The 20,178-nt window shown below is 46.0% G+C and overlaps 2 protein-coding genes across 2 annotated transcripts; both read left to right on the top strand.

The window, feature by feature from the left end:
* Positions 1–283: 283 nt before the first annotated feature.
* lmnb2 (lamin B2) lies at positions 284–11,068 on the top strand (the record flags this gene model as incomplete). Its single annotated transcript, XM_084443912.1, has 12 exons — positions 284–505; positions 1,986–2,122; positions 3,478–3,634; positions 4,275–4,400; positions 5,039–5,209; positions 5,403–5,528; positions 7,012–7,232; positions 9,138–9,354; positions 9,591–9,698; positions 9,905–10,024; positions 10,458–10,550; positions 11,030–11,068. The coding sequence occupies 12 exons, from the start codon at positions 284–286 to the stop codon at positions 11,066–11,068; spliced, it is 1,737 nt and encodes a 578-aa protein (XP_084300038.1).
* Positions 11,069–17,312: 6,244 nt separating this feature from the next.
* Positions 17,313–19,918, top strand: commd2 (COMM domain containing 2). Its single transcript, XM_084443998.1, has 5 exons — positions 17,313–17,468; positions 17,626–17,703; positions 17,836–17,918; positions 18,088–18,261; positions 18,589–19,918. The coding sequence occupies exons 1-5, from the start codon at positions 17,402–17,404 to the stop codon at positions 18,787–18,789; spliced, it is 603 nt and encodes a 200-aa protein (XP_084300124.1). The 5' UTR covers positions 17,313–17,401; the 3' UTR covers positions 18,790–19,918.
* Positions 19,919–20,178: the final 260 nt, after the last annotated feature.

Below are 20,178 nucleotides of genomic sequence, written 5' to 3' on the forward strand. Positions count from 1 at the left end.
ATAACATATTCGAATCAAGCTCCACTTAGGACTACAACTACCACAAAGCCTAAAGACACAGTCCTTTTGGCGGGGCCAGCGTGAACCGTGCACGGCCATCTTGGCAAGTTCTTTCAATAATAGTAACGACGAAATTGTAGTGGGTTGCGGATTTCATTCAGGTTTGCGATTAGTTTGGTTGTAGCTAGCTAAGCCGCTTTCCAGACAATCACTAGGACGTCCCCCTCGCAGGGAAACAAGTTTAGGAACATTGCAGAGTGGAGTTAAACTTGAAAACTTAGTTATGGCGACCGCAACCCCCAGCCGCGCTGCAGCCGAACCCGCCCGCTCGGCCGCCGCGACCCCGCTCTCCCCCACCAGGATCTCTCGCCTGCAGGAGAAAGAGGAGCTGCGGCACCTGAACGACAGGCTCGCCGTGTACATCGACCGGGTCCGCTCTCTGGAGCTGGAGAACGACCGGCTACTGGTTAAAGTCTCCGAGAAGGAGGAAGTCACCACACGCGAGGTACTTGAAGAACTAGGACTTGAACCTCATCTGATGTGATTTTGTCCCATTTAGTTGGACGTTACGTTAGACGCGATATCAAGTTGCCAGTCAACCCAGATACCGGTAGCTAACGTTAGCTAGCAGAGCTCACTTGCTTAACGTTAACGCCACTGATTCATTCATTCATTCATTCATTCATTCAGCTCGTTAACTAACGTTAGCCAGCATGCGTAATGTCTAATTTTGTAAACAAATTCGCATCTACCACAATTAGTCTAGCTCATTTTAGCTAGCTGCGATTATTTAGAAATTGCGTGTTGTAAGGTTATCCTGCCACTATTGTAGGCTATTGAACATGAAGTTGTAATTTTATGTTTCTTGTTTAACTAACGTTAGCTAGATGTACCTAATTCAGTCTAACCGCAGCATCTGATGTAATACGATAGTTTGCCTGGAAAACCGTCTAAAATCACAAATGCACTTTACATCACCGCCTAGAAGTGAATGACCTTATGTGATTTCATGTTTATACTCTTGCATTGGACAGCATTAAGTTAGCAAACTAGTAGATGATGATAGGTTGACCAGGAAAGGTCAGTGTTTGTTGCCACTGATAGTTGTCTTAAATCATGTCCACACACAGTATAACTGTACTTAAATCATGTCCACACACCTCTGTAAGTGTTGCCCACAATGGTCACCCAGCCAGCAAGCAATGTGCCTCTCCCTGCCCCCATTCAGCTCGCCTACTGCTGCTGCATTCCGATGCAGTTACATTGTGTTTATATAGAAAGTCCCCAGGACTAGGCAGGGCTTTTGACTTGCCCCTGTGTCTATAGCTAAAAGTTCCAACAGTCCTCAGAATCTGGGATCAGGATGTGGCGACGAGCCAAGCTGACGGCTGCCTAGAGGAGGGCTGGGCCCGGTTGGCTGGTTATTGTTCACACGGGTGCCAGATGGGAGTGTCTGAAAGGGCGGCTTTCAAAAGTTTGAATTTGTGTCTGTTACTCGCAGCCCTTTCACATTACAGAAAAACATAGTGCTGAGATTCTTCCCCAGCCGCCCCAGTTAAGAGACTGCAGAGCTGCAAAATGTTTTCTGAACTTGACACACAAAATACATAGGGCCCTAGGACATAATAAACAACTATTTAGCCTAGTAAAAAATGTGCATGAAATTAGGGACAGTTGGTTTTCTATGATAAAGATGGCAGCCTCATTAGCATTGAATTTGCATGAAATTAGGTACAGTTGATTTTCTTGTATAAAGAAGGCAGCGTTTCCAGAGAACATCATAGATATTTCAAAACTGAAGTTGACATTTTTATTACTGTGTGTGTTTGAACCGTGAAGAAAGCCACACCTGTGTTTAGGCAATGCGTGTGTGTGGGTGGGTGTGGTGTGGGGGGGGGTCAGCCTCTAGTATGCTGGGCTATATAGGCTGTCGACTTAGATAAAGTTCACATGACTGACTGTGTGTGTGTGTGTGTCCCGACCAGGTGACTGGGATTAAGACCCTGTATGAGGCGGAGCTAGCCGACGCCAGGCGTGTCCTGGATGAGACGGCGCGGGAGAGAGCCAGGCTGCAGATCGACCTGGGCAAGGCCAACTCTGAGTTGGAGGAGCTCTCCAGGAAGTGAGTCACTCACGCCCGTTCTCAACCAAAAAACCCCTAGCCCCAAAACTCTTACCCTCTTAACACAGACACTCTCACAGTCTTTCCCTCTCTCTCTGACGCACACACACACACACATACACACTCTATTCTCTGCCCGTTTCCCTGATGTTTGTGCTTGTGTCTCAACCCCTCCCTCATTGAGAGCCCATGCGTACACCTATATGGTGGTGGTGGTGATGATGGGAGGGGGAGGTGCACTGTGCTCACTTCAAACAACATACTTGGAGGGGAAGGCGGGTTCTTGGAAAATGCTGTAAATTCCCGGAATTCCTTTCATGCTACTGAAATTGCCTTGTGTGGTGATAGTAGCTACGTACTTTACTCCTAGTCTGCAGTGGAAAATAATAATCAGGAAACAGTGGGCCTATAGGCACAGTTATTAGATATTTGTAAACAAAATACAATAACGAGTCAGAGCAATACAAGTTTAGTGCTCAAAAAATAAAATGCGAAGACAAGTTGTGTAATGATTAATGTATTGATTAAGGGCCTCTGTCTGTGTCCACATAGGCTACCTTGATGGAAAGGACAGAGCTTCTGATTGGTCAGTTATTGGTCAGTTATCTAGTAGTCCTGAGTGTTCATTAGACTAACTGGCTGTGTTAAACCCTGTTTACTTAATCAGCTGTGTAATCCTATTTCCTCTTGGTCAGATGTAGACAATCTGGAGACAGATGGCATATGTGTGTCTGTCATACACACACGCACATTCATTGTTTCTATTGATTGGTGTTTCCTTGGTTGCTGGTTAACACGTGCGCAGAGAGGAAGTCATGGCTGAAGGAAGCGTGTCATTGTGCTCGCTGACAAAGAGAAGAAGAGAAAGAAAGGCTTAGTATAGAGTGCAAACACAGCACACATGCATCCTCATGAGTCACAACTGAAGCATACTGGATGTAATGCACTGAAATACAGTGCAGATGATGAATATGATTTCAGTTTTTTCCTGCAATTAATAAAGAGAGAAAACAAATGTCAGATGTTTTACTTTTGTGTTATTTTTTATAAGGAAATATGAATAAAAAGACACTCACATTCCACTGAACCTTTTAGGCTGGATGCCGGATCACCTTTTATTGCGAGTGACGTTTCGAACCCATATGCTTTTCCTCACACTTATGAGAGCCTATGGCCGCAAAACGTCACTCGCAATAAAATTGTTGTTATTTTTATGCCATATGTGAGAAGATATGCTCTGCCCTAACAAACTAAATATGGCACTATGCCAAATATATATAACTACTGTGCCTGTGAGTTGTAGTAGCATGGTTGAGGTCCGTCCATCTGTCTTACTGTGTCGTGTTTCCCGGCAGTCTGAAGAAGAAGGATGGCGACCTGGTGTTGGCGCTGGGCCGGGCCAAGGACCTGGAGGCCCAGTTCAACCAGAGCGAAGCTGCCCTCCACACCGCCCTGAGCCAGAACCAGGCCCTGGCCGCCGAACTCGGCGACCTCAAGGCCCAGCTCGCCAAGGTTCTGTCATTCTGTCTCTCCGTTCACTCACTCACCCAATTTCACACACACTCACTCATTCACTTGCACACTCACTCACGCACTCAGTCATTCTTTAGTTTAATTGAATTGAGAAGTTCTCTGGTTTCCTAGCTACCAGCCTAGGTGCCAAGTCTAGCTCTTCTCCAATAGACTCTGCTGTCATGTGTCTGTTGCAGACATTGTATTGCCTTTATCTGTGGTTTTAATCACACCTGTCTTGACGCAGTGTGCTTTATAAGCCTCATGTGTGTTTATATATGGGCATGCTGGTTAACCACACAGTGAAACAGGGAACGGAAGTGACTGAAATGAAAGTTGGCGGTAGTGTATGTCAACACCTTCTGTCCCTAGCTGTTATAAAATTTTACATCATGTAGATGTACAGGGGAAAATTGTCGACTCTTGAGATTTGCACCGCTTTTACATGCATCCATGCACAAAGAGACACAGGTTTGGGCTTTGGCACACAGACACACACGCCGACATGCACACCAACACCAACAGACACACAGAGACTCATACAGACGCATGTATACACGCACACATTCTGCTCCCCAAACACACGCGCTCCCCTGCTGGGCCAGCCCGGTCCTGATGCTCGGTGTCGCCCCCTGTGCAGGCGGAGGACAGTCACGCGGTGGCAAAGAAGCAGCTGGAGGCGGAGACTCTGATGAGGGTGGACCTGGAGAACCGCTGCCAGAGCCTGGAGGAGGAGCTGCAGTTCAGGAAGAACATGTTTGAGGAGGTGGGTGTGGGGGTGGGGCTGTAGTTAGAACATGTTTGAGGAGGTGGGTGAGGAGGAGCTGTAGTTAGAACATGTTTGAGGAGGTGGGTGAGGAGGAGCTGTAGTTAGAACATGTTTGAAGAGTTTTTTGGGGGGGGGGTTGTAGTTATAACATATAACAAATAAAATGACATTGACAACATGTTTGAGGAGGTGGATGAGGGGGGCTGTGGTTATAACATGTTTGAGGAGGTGGATGAGGGGGGCTGTGGTTATAACATGTTTGAGGAGGTGGATGAAGGGGGCTGTGATTATAACATGTTTGAGGAGGTGGATGACGGGGGCTGTGGTTATAACATGTTTGAGGAGGTGGATTAGGGGGGGGGGGCTGTGGTAATAACATGTTTGAGGAGGTGGGTTAGGTGGGGGGAGAAGATGCTGAGTAGGGAGGGGGGGTTTGGGCTGAAGAGGAGAAGTTAAAGGGGTTGGGGGGTTGCTGAGAGGGGGGGGTTGCTGAGAGGGGAAGTGGGGTAGGGGTGAAGAGGAGGTGGTGGTGGCTAGTGTCAATCAGTAAACAAACTACATGTTGTCCCTTTGGTCACGGAAGTGTTGTCTTAGCCAACCACGTTGCGTTAACCACGGCGACTTGTGTCCCTCAGGAGGTGCGCGAGACCCGGCGCCGCCAGGCCAAGCGCACGGTGGAGGTGGACAGCGGCTCCCAGCCGGAATACGAGTTCAAGCTGGCCCAGGCGCTGCAGGACCTGCGCAGGCAGCACGAGGAGCAAGTCAGCATCTACAAGGAGGAGCTGGGCAACACCTTCCAGGCCAAGGTATCCCCCGTTCTAAACACACACACACCTTGTACACACCTGACTGGCACACACACCTCTCCCACCCTCGCGCCAAGTTAAACGGCACACTCCAGGATCAGATAGTCTTATGTTTGAAGCGTGGCCTTGTTCACTCTCCCCCATGCGTTCTGACTCACTCTGTCCACCCCCCCTCTCTCCCCTCTTTCCCCAGCTGGAAAACGCGAAGGTGACCTCTGATATGAATGACAAGGCCGTGAGCACGGCCCGCGAGGAGCTGCAGGAGGCTCACATGAGGATCGAGAGCCTGGCCTACCAGCTCTCAGCCCTGCAGAAACAGGTACACACACACACGCGCGCGCACACACACACACCAGCTCTCAGCCCTGCAGAAACAGGTACACATACACACACCAGCTCTCAGCCCTGCAGAAACAGGTACACATACACACACCAGCTCTCAGCCCTGCAAAAACAGGTACACACACACACACACCAGCTCTCAGCCCTGCAGAAACAGGTACACACACACACACACACCAGCTCTCAGCCCTGCAAAAACAGGTACACACACACACACCAGCTCTCAGCCCTGCAAAAACAGGTACACACACACACACACACCAGCTCTCAGCCCTGCAAAAACAGGTACACACACACACACCAGCTCTCAGCCCTGCAGAAACAGGTACACACACACACACCAGCTCTCAGCCCTGCAGAAACAGGGCCCTGCAAAAACAGGCAACACACACACACACCAGCTCTCAGCCCTGCAGAAACAGGTACACACACACACCAGCTCTCAGCCCTGCAGAAACCGGGACACACACATGCACACACACACACACCAGTCTTAGACATGACATGGCAACAAAATATTATACCATCATTGTGCAAGTGCACCAACTAGGGATGTCATGGTGTGGATTTTTTCCCACCGACTAATAAATCCATGACAACACCTGTGCTACTGGTAACACCGTCTAGCCTACAATAAGAGAGCGTTTACTTTAATCTTTACCGTTAGACCTTTGCCTTACGTTGAACAGCACTTGTGTAGCCTCTTTGAATTTGGTGTTGTATGCAAATGCACAATTAGAGTAAGGCCAGATATAAACGTTACCCTCGGTCCTGTGCTTCTTTATAATCAGAATTTGTTTATTGCCATGCAATTTTCCCAACAGTCTACTAAGAATACGCACCATGCCCGAAGCAAATTGTTGAAAAACAACATGGCAATAAACAAATTCCGATTGTAATTATAAAGAGGCAGGACCGAGTTTAACGTCGGCTGAACATTAGCTAGGCTAACTAGCCACGAGAGGCTATTAGCCATAACCTCACCCTCCCTTCCCCTCTCCCTACTCTCTTCACGTGAATTGAAACTGAAATCTGATTCCTCTAGACTCAGCTCTGTGCGGAGGGGCAGATCAGACACTTGTTTGAGAGTGATGAGTGAGAGCTGATATGCGAAAATTAACTAAATAAGTAAAACGACGGTAGGGACGGAAAACAGCAGTGGGCGGTGTTAAAGTAATGCCTCGGTGAATTCACCATGTATGCCTGAACACCGAGTAACACCAACGACCTTGACAAGCCTAGCACTCACCCTATATCTAGACCTCTATATCTAGGCCTGTATCTCTGTATCTCAACCTATATCTCTGTATCTGGACCTCTATCTCTGTATCTGGACCTCTATTTCTGTATCTAGACCTGTCTCTCTGTATCTAGACCTGTATCTCTGGCTTGTATCTTGGCCTACTGTACATCTGGACCTGTATCTTGCGTGTGACCTCTCCTGATGTCCCCTCGCCCAGGCGTCTGCGTCGGAGGAGCGCGTGCGCGAGCTGGAGAACATGCTGGCCGCCGACAGGGACAAGCACCGCAGGATGATGGACGGGAAGGAGCGTGAGATGGCGGAGATGAGGGACCGCATGCAGCAGCAGCTCAACGAATACCAGGAGCTCCTGGACGTCAAGCTGGCCCTGGACATGGAGATCAACGCCTACAGGAAGCTCCTGGAGGGGGAGGAGGACAGGTAGGGGAGGAGCGGTCACACACACACACACACACTTTAACCATTTATTTAGGTCTAGATAGAGAAAATTACATACATGGACTAGGGATGCATCGATTGCACTTTTCTTGGCCGATTCCGATTTTTCTTCAAGTCTGACCTGCCGATTCCGTTTTTGGCCAATTCCGATTTTCGTTCAGAAGTTCTTTCTAAGAACTATAATTGACAGCATACATAAATATGTAACTTTTCTTTAATAGAAAACTGAAATTCATTTGTATGTTCATAATAAAACATTGACTATTAAATAAGTTACATTTTCTTCAAAACTGCAAGTGACGTGAGCTGCCTCTGCTGCCTCTGACCCATATAACTGTCCAGGGGGGATACGTCCCCCACAGTATTTAGAGCGTGAAAAAAACAGATTACTTTTATTTTGAAAATAAAACGCAACAGTGAGAGTGAAAGCTATTCATCAATGGATAATCACTGCATGTATTTGCGAGGTAACTTTCCGTAGGCGAATCAGGCAAGTTACCTAACGTTACCTACTCTAAACTACATCAGACAACATGTAATCTTTGTAGGCAACCAAACTTTAGAGCTTGTCATTCTCTCCGCTCAGAGCAGAGTCTCCTCACGTGCGCTTGTGTGAGAGACAAGCACCACTGAGCAGGGAGAGACAGTCGGCTGATAATTCGTGAAAATGCTTCTTAGACATCTTATAGCAAGTTAGACACAGGAAGGAGAAAAGGTGCAAGATAACATTTAGAGCCTCAATAAATATAGGTTTCATTTCCAATACTGAATGGGATCTATGAGACCAGCGGCATCACTTTGTTTTTCACACGTTCTTCAAGGGTACAAGTAGCAGCGTCTCCGCCAGTAACAGCAGAGAGACACACACACACACACACACAGGTGCCGTGGGAGAAGAGAGGACATTCCTGCTGTCTGTCTGAGTAGCTCCCGGTCTCACAGCTCAGGACTGATCTATCAGACGCAGAAGAAAGCAGCAACCGGGTGAGATCGGGTGACATTCCAGCTCTCGGCTCGACCTTTTAGAAATGTCATGGTATAAAACTCACCGTTGGCTCTCTTCATGTCCTCTCCTGTCTGTGCAGGCCCTGGAGACGCATTGAGACTGATGGGTAGAGTGGTTCATTTTGAGTTGTCACTGCGTGTGTGTCACATCTTGCCGCATGCCTGGTCTAGCAGTAGGAATGCCGCCTCAGGCAGCAACGACGTACCGGAGGATTAACACCCCTCTGAGAGGCTGAAGCACCACCCCGCTGCTGCTCACGCCCGCTCTGCCTGGCTCACGTGTCGTCCGTCCCCCCCAGAGGCGGTGCAGTTCACGGTTATGGCAGGGCCAGCTTCTCATTAGAACTGTTCGTCTTAAAGTCGCACTGAAATGAAAAAAGCATTCTGTCCCATTTTGGTTCACATAATTGGTCATAGTGTTCACCTATTCAACGATGTATGGCAAAAATAATTACAACATTCTACTTTTGTTGTAATCTTATATTAAAGTATATAATTTCTTACTTCCTGGAAAACAGTAGGTCACGTGCAATGATGACAACAGTTACCTTAGATTTTAAGCCAATAATCTCACAACATCCACCTGTCAATCAACGCTATCCTTCTATCGAATCTGTCTAAAGTTCTTAAAACCCGTCCACTTGTCAATGTTCCAATCAAATTCCTCTAAACGTATGTCCCACCCTCATAGCTTGTTTGCATCAGAAATACGTTAAACTAGGGAAGTTAGATGATCTCAAATGTCCGTTTCAGTGCGACTTTAATGCTCGACGTACCAGAACCCGGAACAGAGAGATGAGGCGGAGACTAAACCCCACTTAAGTCTCTCTTTCCCTCTTGTCTCTCTTTCTCTCTCCCTCTCCCTTTCTCTATCTCCATCAGGCTGAAGCTATCCCCCAGCCCCTCCTCCAGGGTGACGGTGTCCAGGGTGACGGGCAGCAGCAGCTCCTCCCGTGTGAAGAGGAAGAGGGTGGATCTGGAGGAGGAGGCGGCGTCCCAGATGAGCGTGACCCAGGAGGCGGAGGCCAGCGGCAGTGTCACCATCGAGGACATGGACCTCGAGGGCAAGGCCGTCACCCTCCGGAACCACGGAGACCAGGTCTGTGTGTTTGTGTGAGAGAGCGAGTGAGAGACCGTGTGTGTGTGTGTGTTGTGTGTGTGTGTGTATATACTGTATGTGAGACTATGTGTGTGAGAGACTACGTGTGTGAGAGAGACTACGTGTGTCTGTGCCCGTGTGTGCGTGCACGTGTGTGTGAGAGAGAGAGACCGTGTGTGAGAGAGCCTGCGTGTGCGGGAGAGACTGTTAATAGTATCATCTGTGTGTGTGTGTAGGACCAGTCTCTGGGCAGCTGGAGGCTGAAGAGGCAGGTGGACGCGGAGGAGGAGATTGTCTACAAGTTCTCCCCCAAGTTTGTCCTCAAGGCTGGGCAGACGGTCACGGTAAGCAGCCCTGCCTCACTCTCCAGGACCATGGGTCCTCTATGGGCCTCTAGGGCTGCTGTCAGCTGCCCGTATACTCCCTTTAGCCACCATAGAGCCTACTACCCTGGATATGTTGACCTGCAATGGAGGTGTGCAAGAGTTCCTTTCTGTCTTTGAATGTGTGTTGCCAAGCTAATGTGTCTGTGTGTGTGTGTGTGTTGCAGGTGTGGGGTGCGGGGGCAGGCGTGTCCCACAGCCCACCCTCAGACCTGCTGTGGAAGAGCCAGGCTTCCTGGGGCACCGGAGATGACATCATCACCATCCTGGTCAACTCTGACGGAGAGGTAGGGCAGGGAGCAGGATACAACCGCCCCATTATGCTGCGTTCCTTTTGTATCGGAGCTCCGATTTGGCGCCCGGGACGACATCATATCCCTGTTGAATGCGTTCCAGAAACAAAAGGCACAAAATCCACTTTCTTTGTAGTTCAGTTTGTTGAACGGTCTGCTCAGATCGGTCTGCTCAGATCTTTAGACACCTTTATATTATTTTATTTAACGAGGCAAATTCATTAAGAACAATTTCTTATGTACAATAGCAGCCTGGCAAAAGGCAAAGCCTCTTGAGCGAAGGGAGAGGTGAGGCTAAAAGGAATGTCAAAAATTCCTTTTCCCACCTCCAAAGAATTTCCATTCGAGGATAAATATCTCCCGAGGCATAGTTTTTTTTTTGACAACCACGCCACCTTGTAAATGCTGCTGTTTCCTGTCTGTCCAGGAAGTGGCCAAGAGGACCATCACTAAGACCATGATGGAGATGGAGAACGGGGAAGAGGAAGAGGAGGAGTTTGAGGAGGAGGAGGAGGGCCAGGTGAGTCTGGTGACCTTGCAGTACTCATCGCTGCATATCTGTTATTTAGTTCTATGATTTGTTATATCGCTGCTTTGAGACTGAGCCACATGGCAGTCATTGCACGCTAGCTCAAAACGCATCGCTTTGGATAATTGTGACTGCTAAATGATCAAATTGTGATTTCTGAATTGCTGGATCCCCCAGCCCCTAAACCCAGAACTAGATGACTGAACAGGTGTTACTAAATCATAGGTTTCAGTAGTTATGTTTTTATTTTCATAGGTTTCAGTAGTTCAGTAGTGTTTTTTTCCAACAATGTTGCCAACACACCAGTGTGATTCCTTCTGCATGCAGGGTTCAGAGGTACGGTAGAATTGTAATCTAATTAATTATTTTGTTCGCTTGCTCACACTGTCTTTCTGTCTCTCTCTCTCTCTCTCTCTCTCTCCCTCTCCCTCTCTCTCCTCTTGCTCTGTTTTTCCTCTTCCTCTCTCCAGGGTTCTAAAGCCTCGTCCAGAGAGTGTGCCATCATGTGAAGGAGGATTGTGGCCTCAGGGTGTTTTTCCTACAATTCTGCTTTTTTTTTTTTTTTTTCTAGAGCCACTCAGATATTTTTGTATTCTTCCGTCTTATGTTCTTAATATTTTTATCTTGACAAAAATGATAGAAGAGCCTGCCCATATTTTTAACGGACTCCATTTGTAACATCCAAGTAATCATGGACCTGGTTTTCCCAGTGAGGTTGGAGCGAATCCCCTCAGTAGTTCCACCCTCTGTCTATCCCCTCTGTATTACCACATATACCATAACAACCGTCTCAAACTGATCTGGACGCCTCCCTGATGGGCACAATCAGGATGTTTTCAGTGGAGGAACAGCCCCATCCCACACTACCCACATCGGTGTGTCTAGATAGAACTGTCTGGTCCGGTTAAGGAAGGGGAGAGCTCCACCTTCTGGTGAGGAGGACCACAGCCATACTACAACGCTTGGCTGTGTGTTCTGGTCAGGCAGGATTGGTCAGACAGGACTTGTCTGCTGCACAGTTTTCTACACATGGGAGAGAAACCTTGGACCTAAGCTTTTAATCATGCTTCTGTTTTTTCTTTTTATAAGATCAGTATAAAAAAGTCATTTGAAATTGTAGGAAGTGGGGAGGAAAGTTGGGTGTTATAATTGTGGCAATTTAAGATGGTGACTATGGGGTTGATTGATGTCTTAAGCCTAGTCATTGTCTCCACAGAGGCAGGGGTAGAGGGAGGTGGGGTGGGTATGAATAAGGTAATCATGTGATCTATTATGTAATCATGTGATCTATTAGGTAATCATGTGATCTTTGCTTTCTTTCATTTGTAGATTGTAACTGACAGCTGTCGCTATGTTAGCTTGTACTGTCTAGACTGGTCAACAGGGTGGAAATGAGAGGATGTTTAAAAGTCGTTTTAAAAAATCTGTTTAAAATGATTATTGGATTATTTGTGTATTTTACCAGGTGTTCAAACCACTTTAAATTATCCATTATTCAGAAATGGATGACAAATTAGTCCAGCAAGCAGCTGATTGTATAGCGAAGACGCCAAAGATGTCACGGATGTTTAGGACATGGACTCTTACAGAGCGTACAGAGATGCTCTGTTTCTCTGAATCCCTGAGGTTGGTTGGGCCCCTCCGAGTGATGGTTTCCACCCTGTTGTTGGTCCTGACTCCTCTGAAATTATGATAAATCATGAATTTCTATCTTTGAAAATTATGTTTCTCAGACAAGTGTTCTTGTTTGGATTTGCAGCTTGCATCTTTAAAATGTGTCTGTGATCAGATTCAAAGGCAGGTTATCTGCTAAATGAAGCCCAGGTTTCCCTTTTCCTCACGTCTTAACACCTATAGTGAATGTATAGTTGTGCCTAGACTCGTCCATCTGTAGGGTCGGCTCACTGAGTCAGGAGCCATATGAGATGCTTCTGATCAGAGACGGCCTCTCGGAGTGGAGTTGGAGATTGGGAATTTCAACTGTAAACTGGTTTCCATTGAAACCAGTTTGCAGATGATATATACTGGGGGCTGTGGAAATTGCCTCTCCTGTACAGCTACTTGGTGTAGATGTAGTCTTAAGTTGAAAGGAGACCTCAGGATTTAAAGTCTTTAAACCTTGTTGATCCACCGTTCAGCGCTTCCGTACTGTATGCTGTTGGAGCTAGTGGGTCAACCTGGCCTGTATTCACGCGGTTGATGAAATTGGAGCAAGAAATGAGAGCAATTTGATTGGATTATTTATGCTCAACCTTTATTGTAAACAGATGCCATGTCGTCTGAACTTTTTCAATGTTGGCCTGGGAAACAGAATTTTTTGTAACTTCTTTGAATGCAGTGCTTTGCATTATTGAACATGATTATTCTTTAGATAGGGTCGTTTTAATCAATATTGTTTACATTTTTTTTTATTTTTTTTTTTACTTTTCAAGTTGTCGGAAGATGATGAAGTTTGGGTCTAAATGGCAGCTCCATGTTGCTGTATGGTTTTATAAAGTTAAGCTCTGCCGATTCATTGGCCAATTATGCTTGGTTATAATGGTTGCGGAAAAGAATAAATACAATGTGGTATTTGTGTTACAATAACTCATCCCAGCCAATATTGGCAGATTAACATGGGTTTTAAAAAAGCTATTGTATTGTTATTCATAATTAAAACTGTGATTATGATAAACTGATTGATAGAGGACTGCCAGCTCTACTGGCGAAGCTTCCTGAATGGCCTAAGTGTAGTATTGGTTGATATACTGTTGGTTATCTAAGCTCCACACTGCAGGAGCACAGCAGCAGTTTCACTGTTCACAGCACTGCCAAATTAAGTTTTTTTTTTTTTTTTTTTTTTTTTTAAACCAAATATGTGATCTTGTAGCTAATGAAATGTAAGATACTGCAACTTTGAATATTTGATTATCATGAATTGAAATTCTGTGAGTTAGTAAAGCCTGTGAAAAAGCTAGAATACTCTAAGGTATTCTTGTCTCACTGTAATGAAAGCTAATGTTAACTGACAGTGAGGAAATGCACTAGCAAAGTGCAGCGATAGTGCCAGTAACTACATTGAGCCTTTTCCTAAAATGTTTGATCCACTTAAGTTGTGATTAGATACTGAGTTCAAAGAGCCAACCTAAACTTCATCACTGCAGGCGGACTTGTGGGGAGGGATATAGGGGGAGCATGCCAAATGTGTGTTTGTTGTATTGCTATTGTTTATTACACTTACGATCTAAATGTTTTTTGTATACATAATACATGTTTTCCATATTAAAATGTCTGCCGCCTGTTTCTTCTGTTGAGAAATGACACGCTAGGCTGAAGTGTAATGTAAGATAGAGGTGCAACATAAAACATGCCTTCTATCACTATTAGAGAACTGTATAGAATATATTAGAGCTGGCCTCAAGTGTTCTCCCCGTGTTCACTAGGGTTTCCTCCCAAGAACCCAATACGAAAAACATGCAGAAGAACAATGATCTTTAGTCCTGTCCTTAATCAGGACCTTGACTGAGCACTTGGACCCCGGGCGCCACTGACGAGGCTGCACACTGCTCCTGGCTGCCCCTGGAGGAGGACAGCTCAGATGGGAAAATGCAGAGGACAAATTCCACAGGCGACTGCTGAAGATGTGTCGTGTGTCGCCACTCACGTGTGTTTGTGTGTGTCTCACTGTGGCAAATAAAGACCCCTCGAGGTCCAGTAATTATTAACAACACAAGGCAGTGTAGAGCAGCCGCTTGGGGATTGCAAGGTCCCTGATTTGATCCCAGCTCCTGAAGTGTGCCAAAGTTTCCCTGAGCAAGACACAACTCCAAAATCGCTCACTTTACAGTGGCGTAGTACCTAGTACTGGTACCTCACAGCAACAAGGTTACTAGGCCTTTTTGTGCAGAGCTTGCATGTTCTCCCTGTGTTCGCAAGGGTTTCCTCCCTAAGAACCCAATATGAAAAACATTCAGAAGAACAGAGGCTCTTCAGTCCGGTCCCTGACCAGGATCTGGACTGAGCACTTGGACTTAGTCCCAGGGCACCCCTGGAGAAACTGCCCATTGCTCTTGGGGCCCCTGAAGGAGGATGGCTGGCATGGGTTAAATGCAAAGAACAATTTCCACCGGTGACCGCAGATGCATGTGTGTGTTGTGTGTGGTTGTCGCCACTCATTCACTGTGTGTATTCATGTGTTGATCACACTGCCGAATAAAAGACCCTTGAGGTCCCGAATTATTAATCTCAGCTGTTGTCATACCGGTGTCAACCAAAGGATGGCAGTAGAGGTCCAAGTGGGCAGTCTTGAGTGGAGCGTCCTTGGCATAAATATAAGGGGTCCTTGGGAGTGTTCAGAATAAATAAAATAAAAAAGGTATTTTTGTTAAATGTATCAAAATGTTTAATAATATTATTTTTTCGTATAAGCCCATCATATTTAACAAAAAAGAATAGCCTACTGTTTTAAAATGAACAAATAGACTAGGCTTATTCACACACATTCACAACTCACGTTGGCGGAGATAACTCACTCATTCTTGAAACATAATGATTCACAAATTATTGAAACAGATAGCTAATTAAGTGTCATAGAAGCCATAAAATGTGTAACGTTTTTACTTTTTTTGGTGCAAAAAAAGCTTGACACTGGCCTATGATAAGATCATTAATGTTAAATATGAATACAATAGAAATTACTGTAATGGCTTCTTATATAGGCCTACTAAACAGACCCGTCTCTAGGGCTCAGTCTTAAGGGGGGCTTATGAACTGCATGAGGGACTTTTCACACATTGCAGTAGATGTCCTCAAAGTTAGAGCAAGGGTAGGCCTATAAGCTGTGATGGCAGTCATGGCCTGGAGTGCACAGCTCAGCTCTACAGTTTGTGTTTTTAATTTAACAGAAAAATACTATGATTAATTTAAAAATATGTATATTAATTGAACTATGGGCACCAGTGGAGGGGCACTGGCACTTTTGGAGTGGGCCAGGCCCCCCTCCGCCCATAGCGATGGCCATGCTACTAAATAATATATATTGTTGTGGGGAGGTGATGTGGGCTAGCCTGATATCAGACAGAATGTAAGCTTGTTACACTCCGTTGAAATCTTCAAGAATCAGTCAAGTGGAGTGGGCGTATTTGAAAGTCTGGACCCAGGCTATAGGTGGGGGGTCCTTCAGGATTTTTCAAAATATGTCAGGGGTCCAGAGCTCAAAAAAGGTTGAGAATCACTGCTCTACTGAGTACATCCATGGCCTCTACCCAGGCTGGCCTTGTGAGATGATTTGGTAAGAGTGCCTTTCCAGCACTTCTCCAAGCTAAGGTGCACTCAATAGGAATGGAAGTAGTGCAACAGACTGGCCCACACAACTAGCTAAGCACCATAAGAAGGAGCATCAGAGCCCATTGTCATTAAAGCCTCAGAAATCCATTAACTAACCAGGAACTCATTCTCTGGATCCACCTCTGCAGCTATGTTTTGGAATAATCCAAACATTCAGACATCTTTGTTGTCCAAGTAACTAAAAAGGGACAAAAATAAAAAATAAAATAACATCGCCCTCAGAAGCTTCCACAGCTGCATCCTGGTGATGTCAGTGCCGGGCAGGAAGTGGAGACGTGAAGGCAGGAAGTGGGAATGTGAGGGAGGAGAGGATGTCCTCCAGGCTGAGAATAGAGATCACAGAACTTAGATCTGAGAGATGGAAGAGTCCGTCTGTACCACTGACCCGACCTCACCAGGCCAGCAGCTGCTACTACCCAGACCTGGCCTCACCCCACTGTAGGACATGACACCACACCACCCAGCTACCGTACCACACCCTCCCCAGGCCCTGCTATCTGACTATGTCTAAGGGTCAATTACCTATACCTGTATGTCATTCAGTGTAACACTGAGTGTTTTTTAGGCTATTTAAGTGTGGTATTCAAAATAAAATAATGTATTTTTTTCTGGGTGGTTATATTTCTGCCAGGCTACGCATGGATATATAAATTTGTGATTATGAAAATATTTTTTTTTTTCGAGAGGGCATTCAGCATTGTACTGAATTACATGGGACACCTTGACCTATGTCATTGACCCCTATAATACACAAGGACTGGCCCACAATGGAAATAAGTCCCCAACTTTATTGTGTGTAGGCTAATTCCTCTACTGTGTAATACGATGGTTGTGGCCAAATAGGCCTTTAAACCTGTGTATTTCAACATCTGTGAAATAAATAAATAAATAAATTTAACCACCCTCAGAGCTCAGCTCAGAGAGACTGCACTAGCTGAGGGGTGTGTGTGTGTGTGTGTGTGTGTGTGTGTGTGTGTGTGTGTGTGTGTGTGTGTGTGTGTGTGTGTGTGTGTGTGTGTGCGCGTGTGTGTGTGTGTACGTGTGTGTGTGCGCGCGCATGGTGCCTGTGTGTGTGTGTGTGTGTGTGTGTGTGTGTGTGTGTGTGAGAGATCCTCAGAAAAATGTTACCTTCAGTCTCCAGTTAGAGCATGGTTTGAATTCCAAAGTGGTACTGGTGGTCTGTCTCTGTTCAAGATTACAAGACACTAGGAATCTGTCTGATACGAAACCTTCGAAGAGCTTGGTGATAACATGGCTTTTTGTGATGATGATGATGATTACCAGAAGCAGGGGCGGACTGCATCAAAGCGTTGTAACTGTAGTACTAAAATCAAGTTACACAGAAATGCGGAACCTTTGTTGCAGCGTGTACTGTTTTCTCGGAATGTTATGGGAATGGGACCGTTGCGGTCATGTGATTCTGATTAGGCGGCTAGCTTGATAGCTAAATGTTTACTGACTAGTCAACTCACAAATCAGTTTACTTTTTTGCATGTTGGTGGGCATAATCCGTAACTATGCTGTTAGTGTTATCTGACGAACATAAGGAGCATTTGGGCTTTCTGCCCGAGGTAGACTCAACAGGTAAATAATGTATGCTGAAGTACTAGCTAACCTAATCTAGCTAGCTGTCTTGTTGTTTTCAGTGGAGTCAGCTAACGTTAGCATAATAGCTAATACATAGCTAGCCGGTGTAGCACGTATAATAATCCCTATATCGTTATATGTGTGTGCTCGCCAGTGGTCGGTGAATTCGGACGAATTGCTGTGGAATTCCTGCGCAAAGGAACCAACCCTAAAATCTACGAGGGGGCTGCCAGTAAGTAGCTAACTAAAGTTAAAGCTATGTCATCTATCTAGATAGGTTGGCTATAGCTAACTTTAGTCTATCGAGAGAGACAGCGTTACGTCCTACGCTATTATTAAACATGCCACGGTTACTCTCCTGCAGGAAAGCTGAGTGTGGCTGTGGAGACGGTGCAGCACGGGGTGGAGGGCCTCATGTACCTGCTGACGGAGAGCTCCAAACTCATGGTGAGGAGGTGGTGTGACTGCCTGGGTGTGCCTTCTGCCCACCGGAGTGTGTGTGTGTGTTTATCTTTTAGCCTCACCCCTGACTCTGTGTGTGTGTGTTTGTGTGTGTGTGTGTGTGTGTGTGTGTGTGTGTGTGTGTGTGTGTGTGTGTGTGTGTGTGTGTTTGTAGATCTCCGAGGTGGACTTCCAGGACTCGGTGTTGGTGCTGGGCTTCACGGAGGAGTTGAACCAGCTCCTGCTGCAGCTCTACCTGGAGCACAGGAAAGAGATCAGAAGCATCCTCAGTCAGCTCACCCCATCCCTCCCACAGTACCACAACCTGGAGTGGAGGCTGGACGTACAGGTGCGTGAGTGTGTGTGTTGTATCCTGCTGCTCTTGCTTATGCACTAGATTATGCTCTTAGTCGCTTGTTTAGAAAGGAGATGCACTTCTGAGTTCTAGCTAGTAGTAGTACACTGACTGCCTATGTTAAATGCAATTATTATAAGTCGCGTTGGATGAACGCATCTGCTGAATGACTGTAATGTAATATGTATGTCTTTCTTGCTTTCTGTCTGTTAGTTTTGTCTGTCTGTGTCCTCTCTCTCTCTTTCTCTCTTTCTTTCTCTGGCCGTCGGGTGCTAGGGGCCTTGTTCTAACACACACCCTCTCCCTTTACCCACCCCCTAGCTGGCCAGCCGAGCCCTGCGGCAGCAGGTGAAGCCGGTGGTGAGTTTAAAGCTGCATCTGGAGGACAGCGGAGGGGAGAGGAGGGCCAGGGTGCTCCAGACGGACCCCGCCACCCTGCTGCACCTCATCAGCACCCTGGAGGCTGCCCTGGCCGAGCTCAAGACCAACCACTGTCGCAGGATCCTGCGCAACATCAAATAACCCCCCCACATACTGGAACTGGAATAAGACTGGAACTCAGAAATATCCAACTGGGATTCCCACTTACTTTCAACATAAAACCAGGGTCCTCTTTCCAACACAGCATCACCCAAGGCATAATCAGAATGTGATCCCCCAATGACTGAGCACTGCGCGCATCAGATAGGGCCCCATCTGACCCTCTGAACCCTGTGTAACGTGAAATAGCGCCCCCCCCCCCCCCCTCCCGACTTGTTGTTGACATTAGACAGAGCCCTGCCAGAAGAGGGGGCTACTGGTCAGGCTGGCGGAGCAGAGGGTGGGGGTGGGGGGCTGGACGACAGAGGATCGTCAGCGCTGATTAAGTGATATGAGGAGAGACATGCTTACTTAAATACTTACAAACATACAAACAAACAGCATTGAGATTAACTTTAAAAGACCGCACTGCAGTTCTAATTTACTAATGTAGAGTCATACAGCGATAATTACTAGAATTGTGAGGAGGATGGGCATTTTGTCTAAAGGAGGGCATTGGCTGACATTTCTAAGATGGTATAGAGTTCACTGCCCAATAAATCTGTATGTGTTAATTAGTAACACTTGGCCACCAGTGTGAGTCATCACCATGCTGCATTGTTGTGTTGATCATCTGTCATCGTGATTTGTGGTTAAAATGTTGATTGTGTTTTGTTATCAATATTTGTTCTGATGTTGATTCTACAGTATAAATGAGTGTTATTGTAACTGGGACCAACTAGGCTAGACCAACAACATTGTGTCTTGCTTTAAAAATTAGGATGAAGATGGAGATGATACCTGAAAAGTGCCATAAATAATTTATTTGCCTTATTTTTAGCCTTATGTGTGGCTGACTGATATTGATTTTCTGTTATGTTTGCCTAAAAGTGTCCATGAGTGTCTGAATGTTATTTTTTGAGCTCTCATTGTTTTCTGTGTCATATGTACAGGTCTATTGGATCTAGGCTGTGTACATATTTAAACCATATCACCTACTGGGAGATTCTGGTTCAAAGTTGAAAGTTTAGAGATGTGTAATACTGGAGTCTCCGTTCCAGCAGACTTGACTGGTTAGAAGCGTGCTTCTGTATGTTTTCCTGTCAGGCTAATGATTAATCATTAAACACGCCTTTTGTATGAGAAGCACTGAACTTGAGTAACAGTGACTAATCAGTTCATATTTGCTTTAGTCTCCACTTCTCTGTGTTTTTATCAGTAATCTACCACTTAAGATGCCGCTATCAAACTGATGAAAACAAGGCTTAACTGAGTGAAATATGGTTCTATGCTAGCCTCTATGATGGGAGCCTGTAGGATACAGCTTGAAGCGTGGGAACAAATGGGTATTAGCTGCATCGGAGGGTTCCCTCCCAACTCCATTTTTGACCT

This window comes from Borostomias antarcticus (assembly GCF_949987555.1).
Source record: "Borostomias antarcticus genome assembly, chromosome: 10".
Taxonomy (NCBI): Eukaryota; Metazoa; Chordata; class Actinopteri; order Stomiiformes; family Stomiidae; genus Borostomias; species Borostomias antarcticus.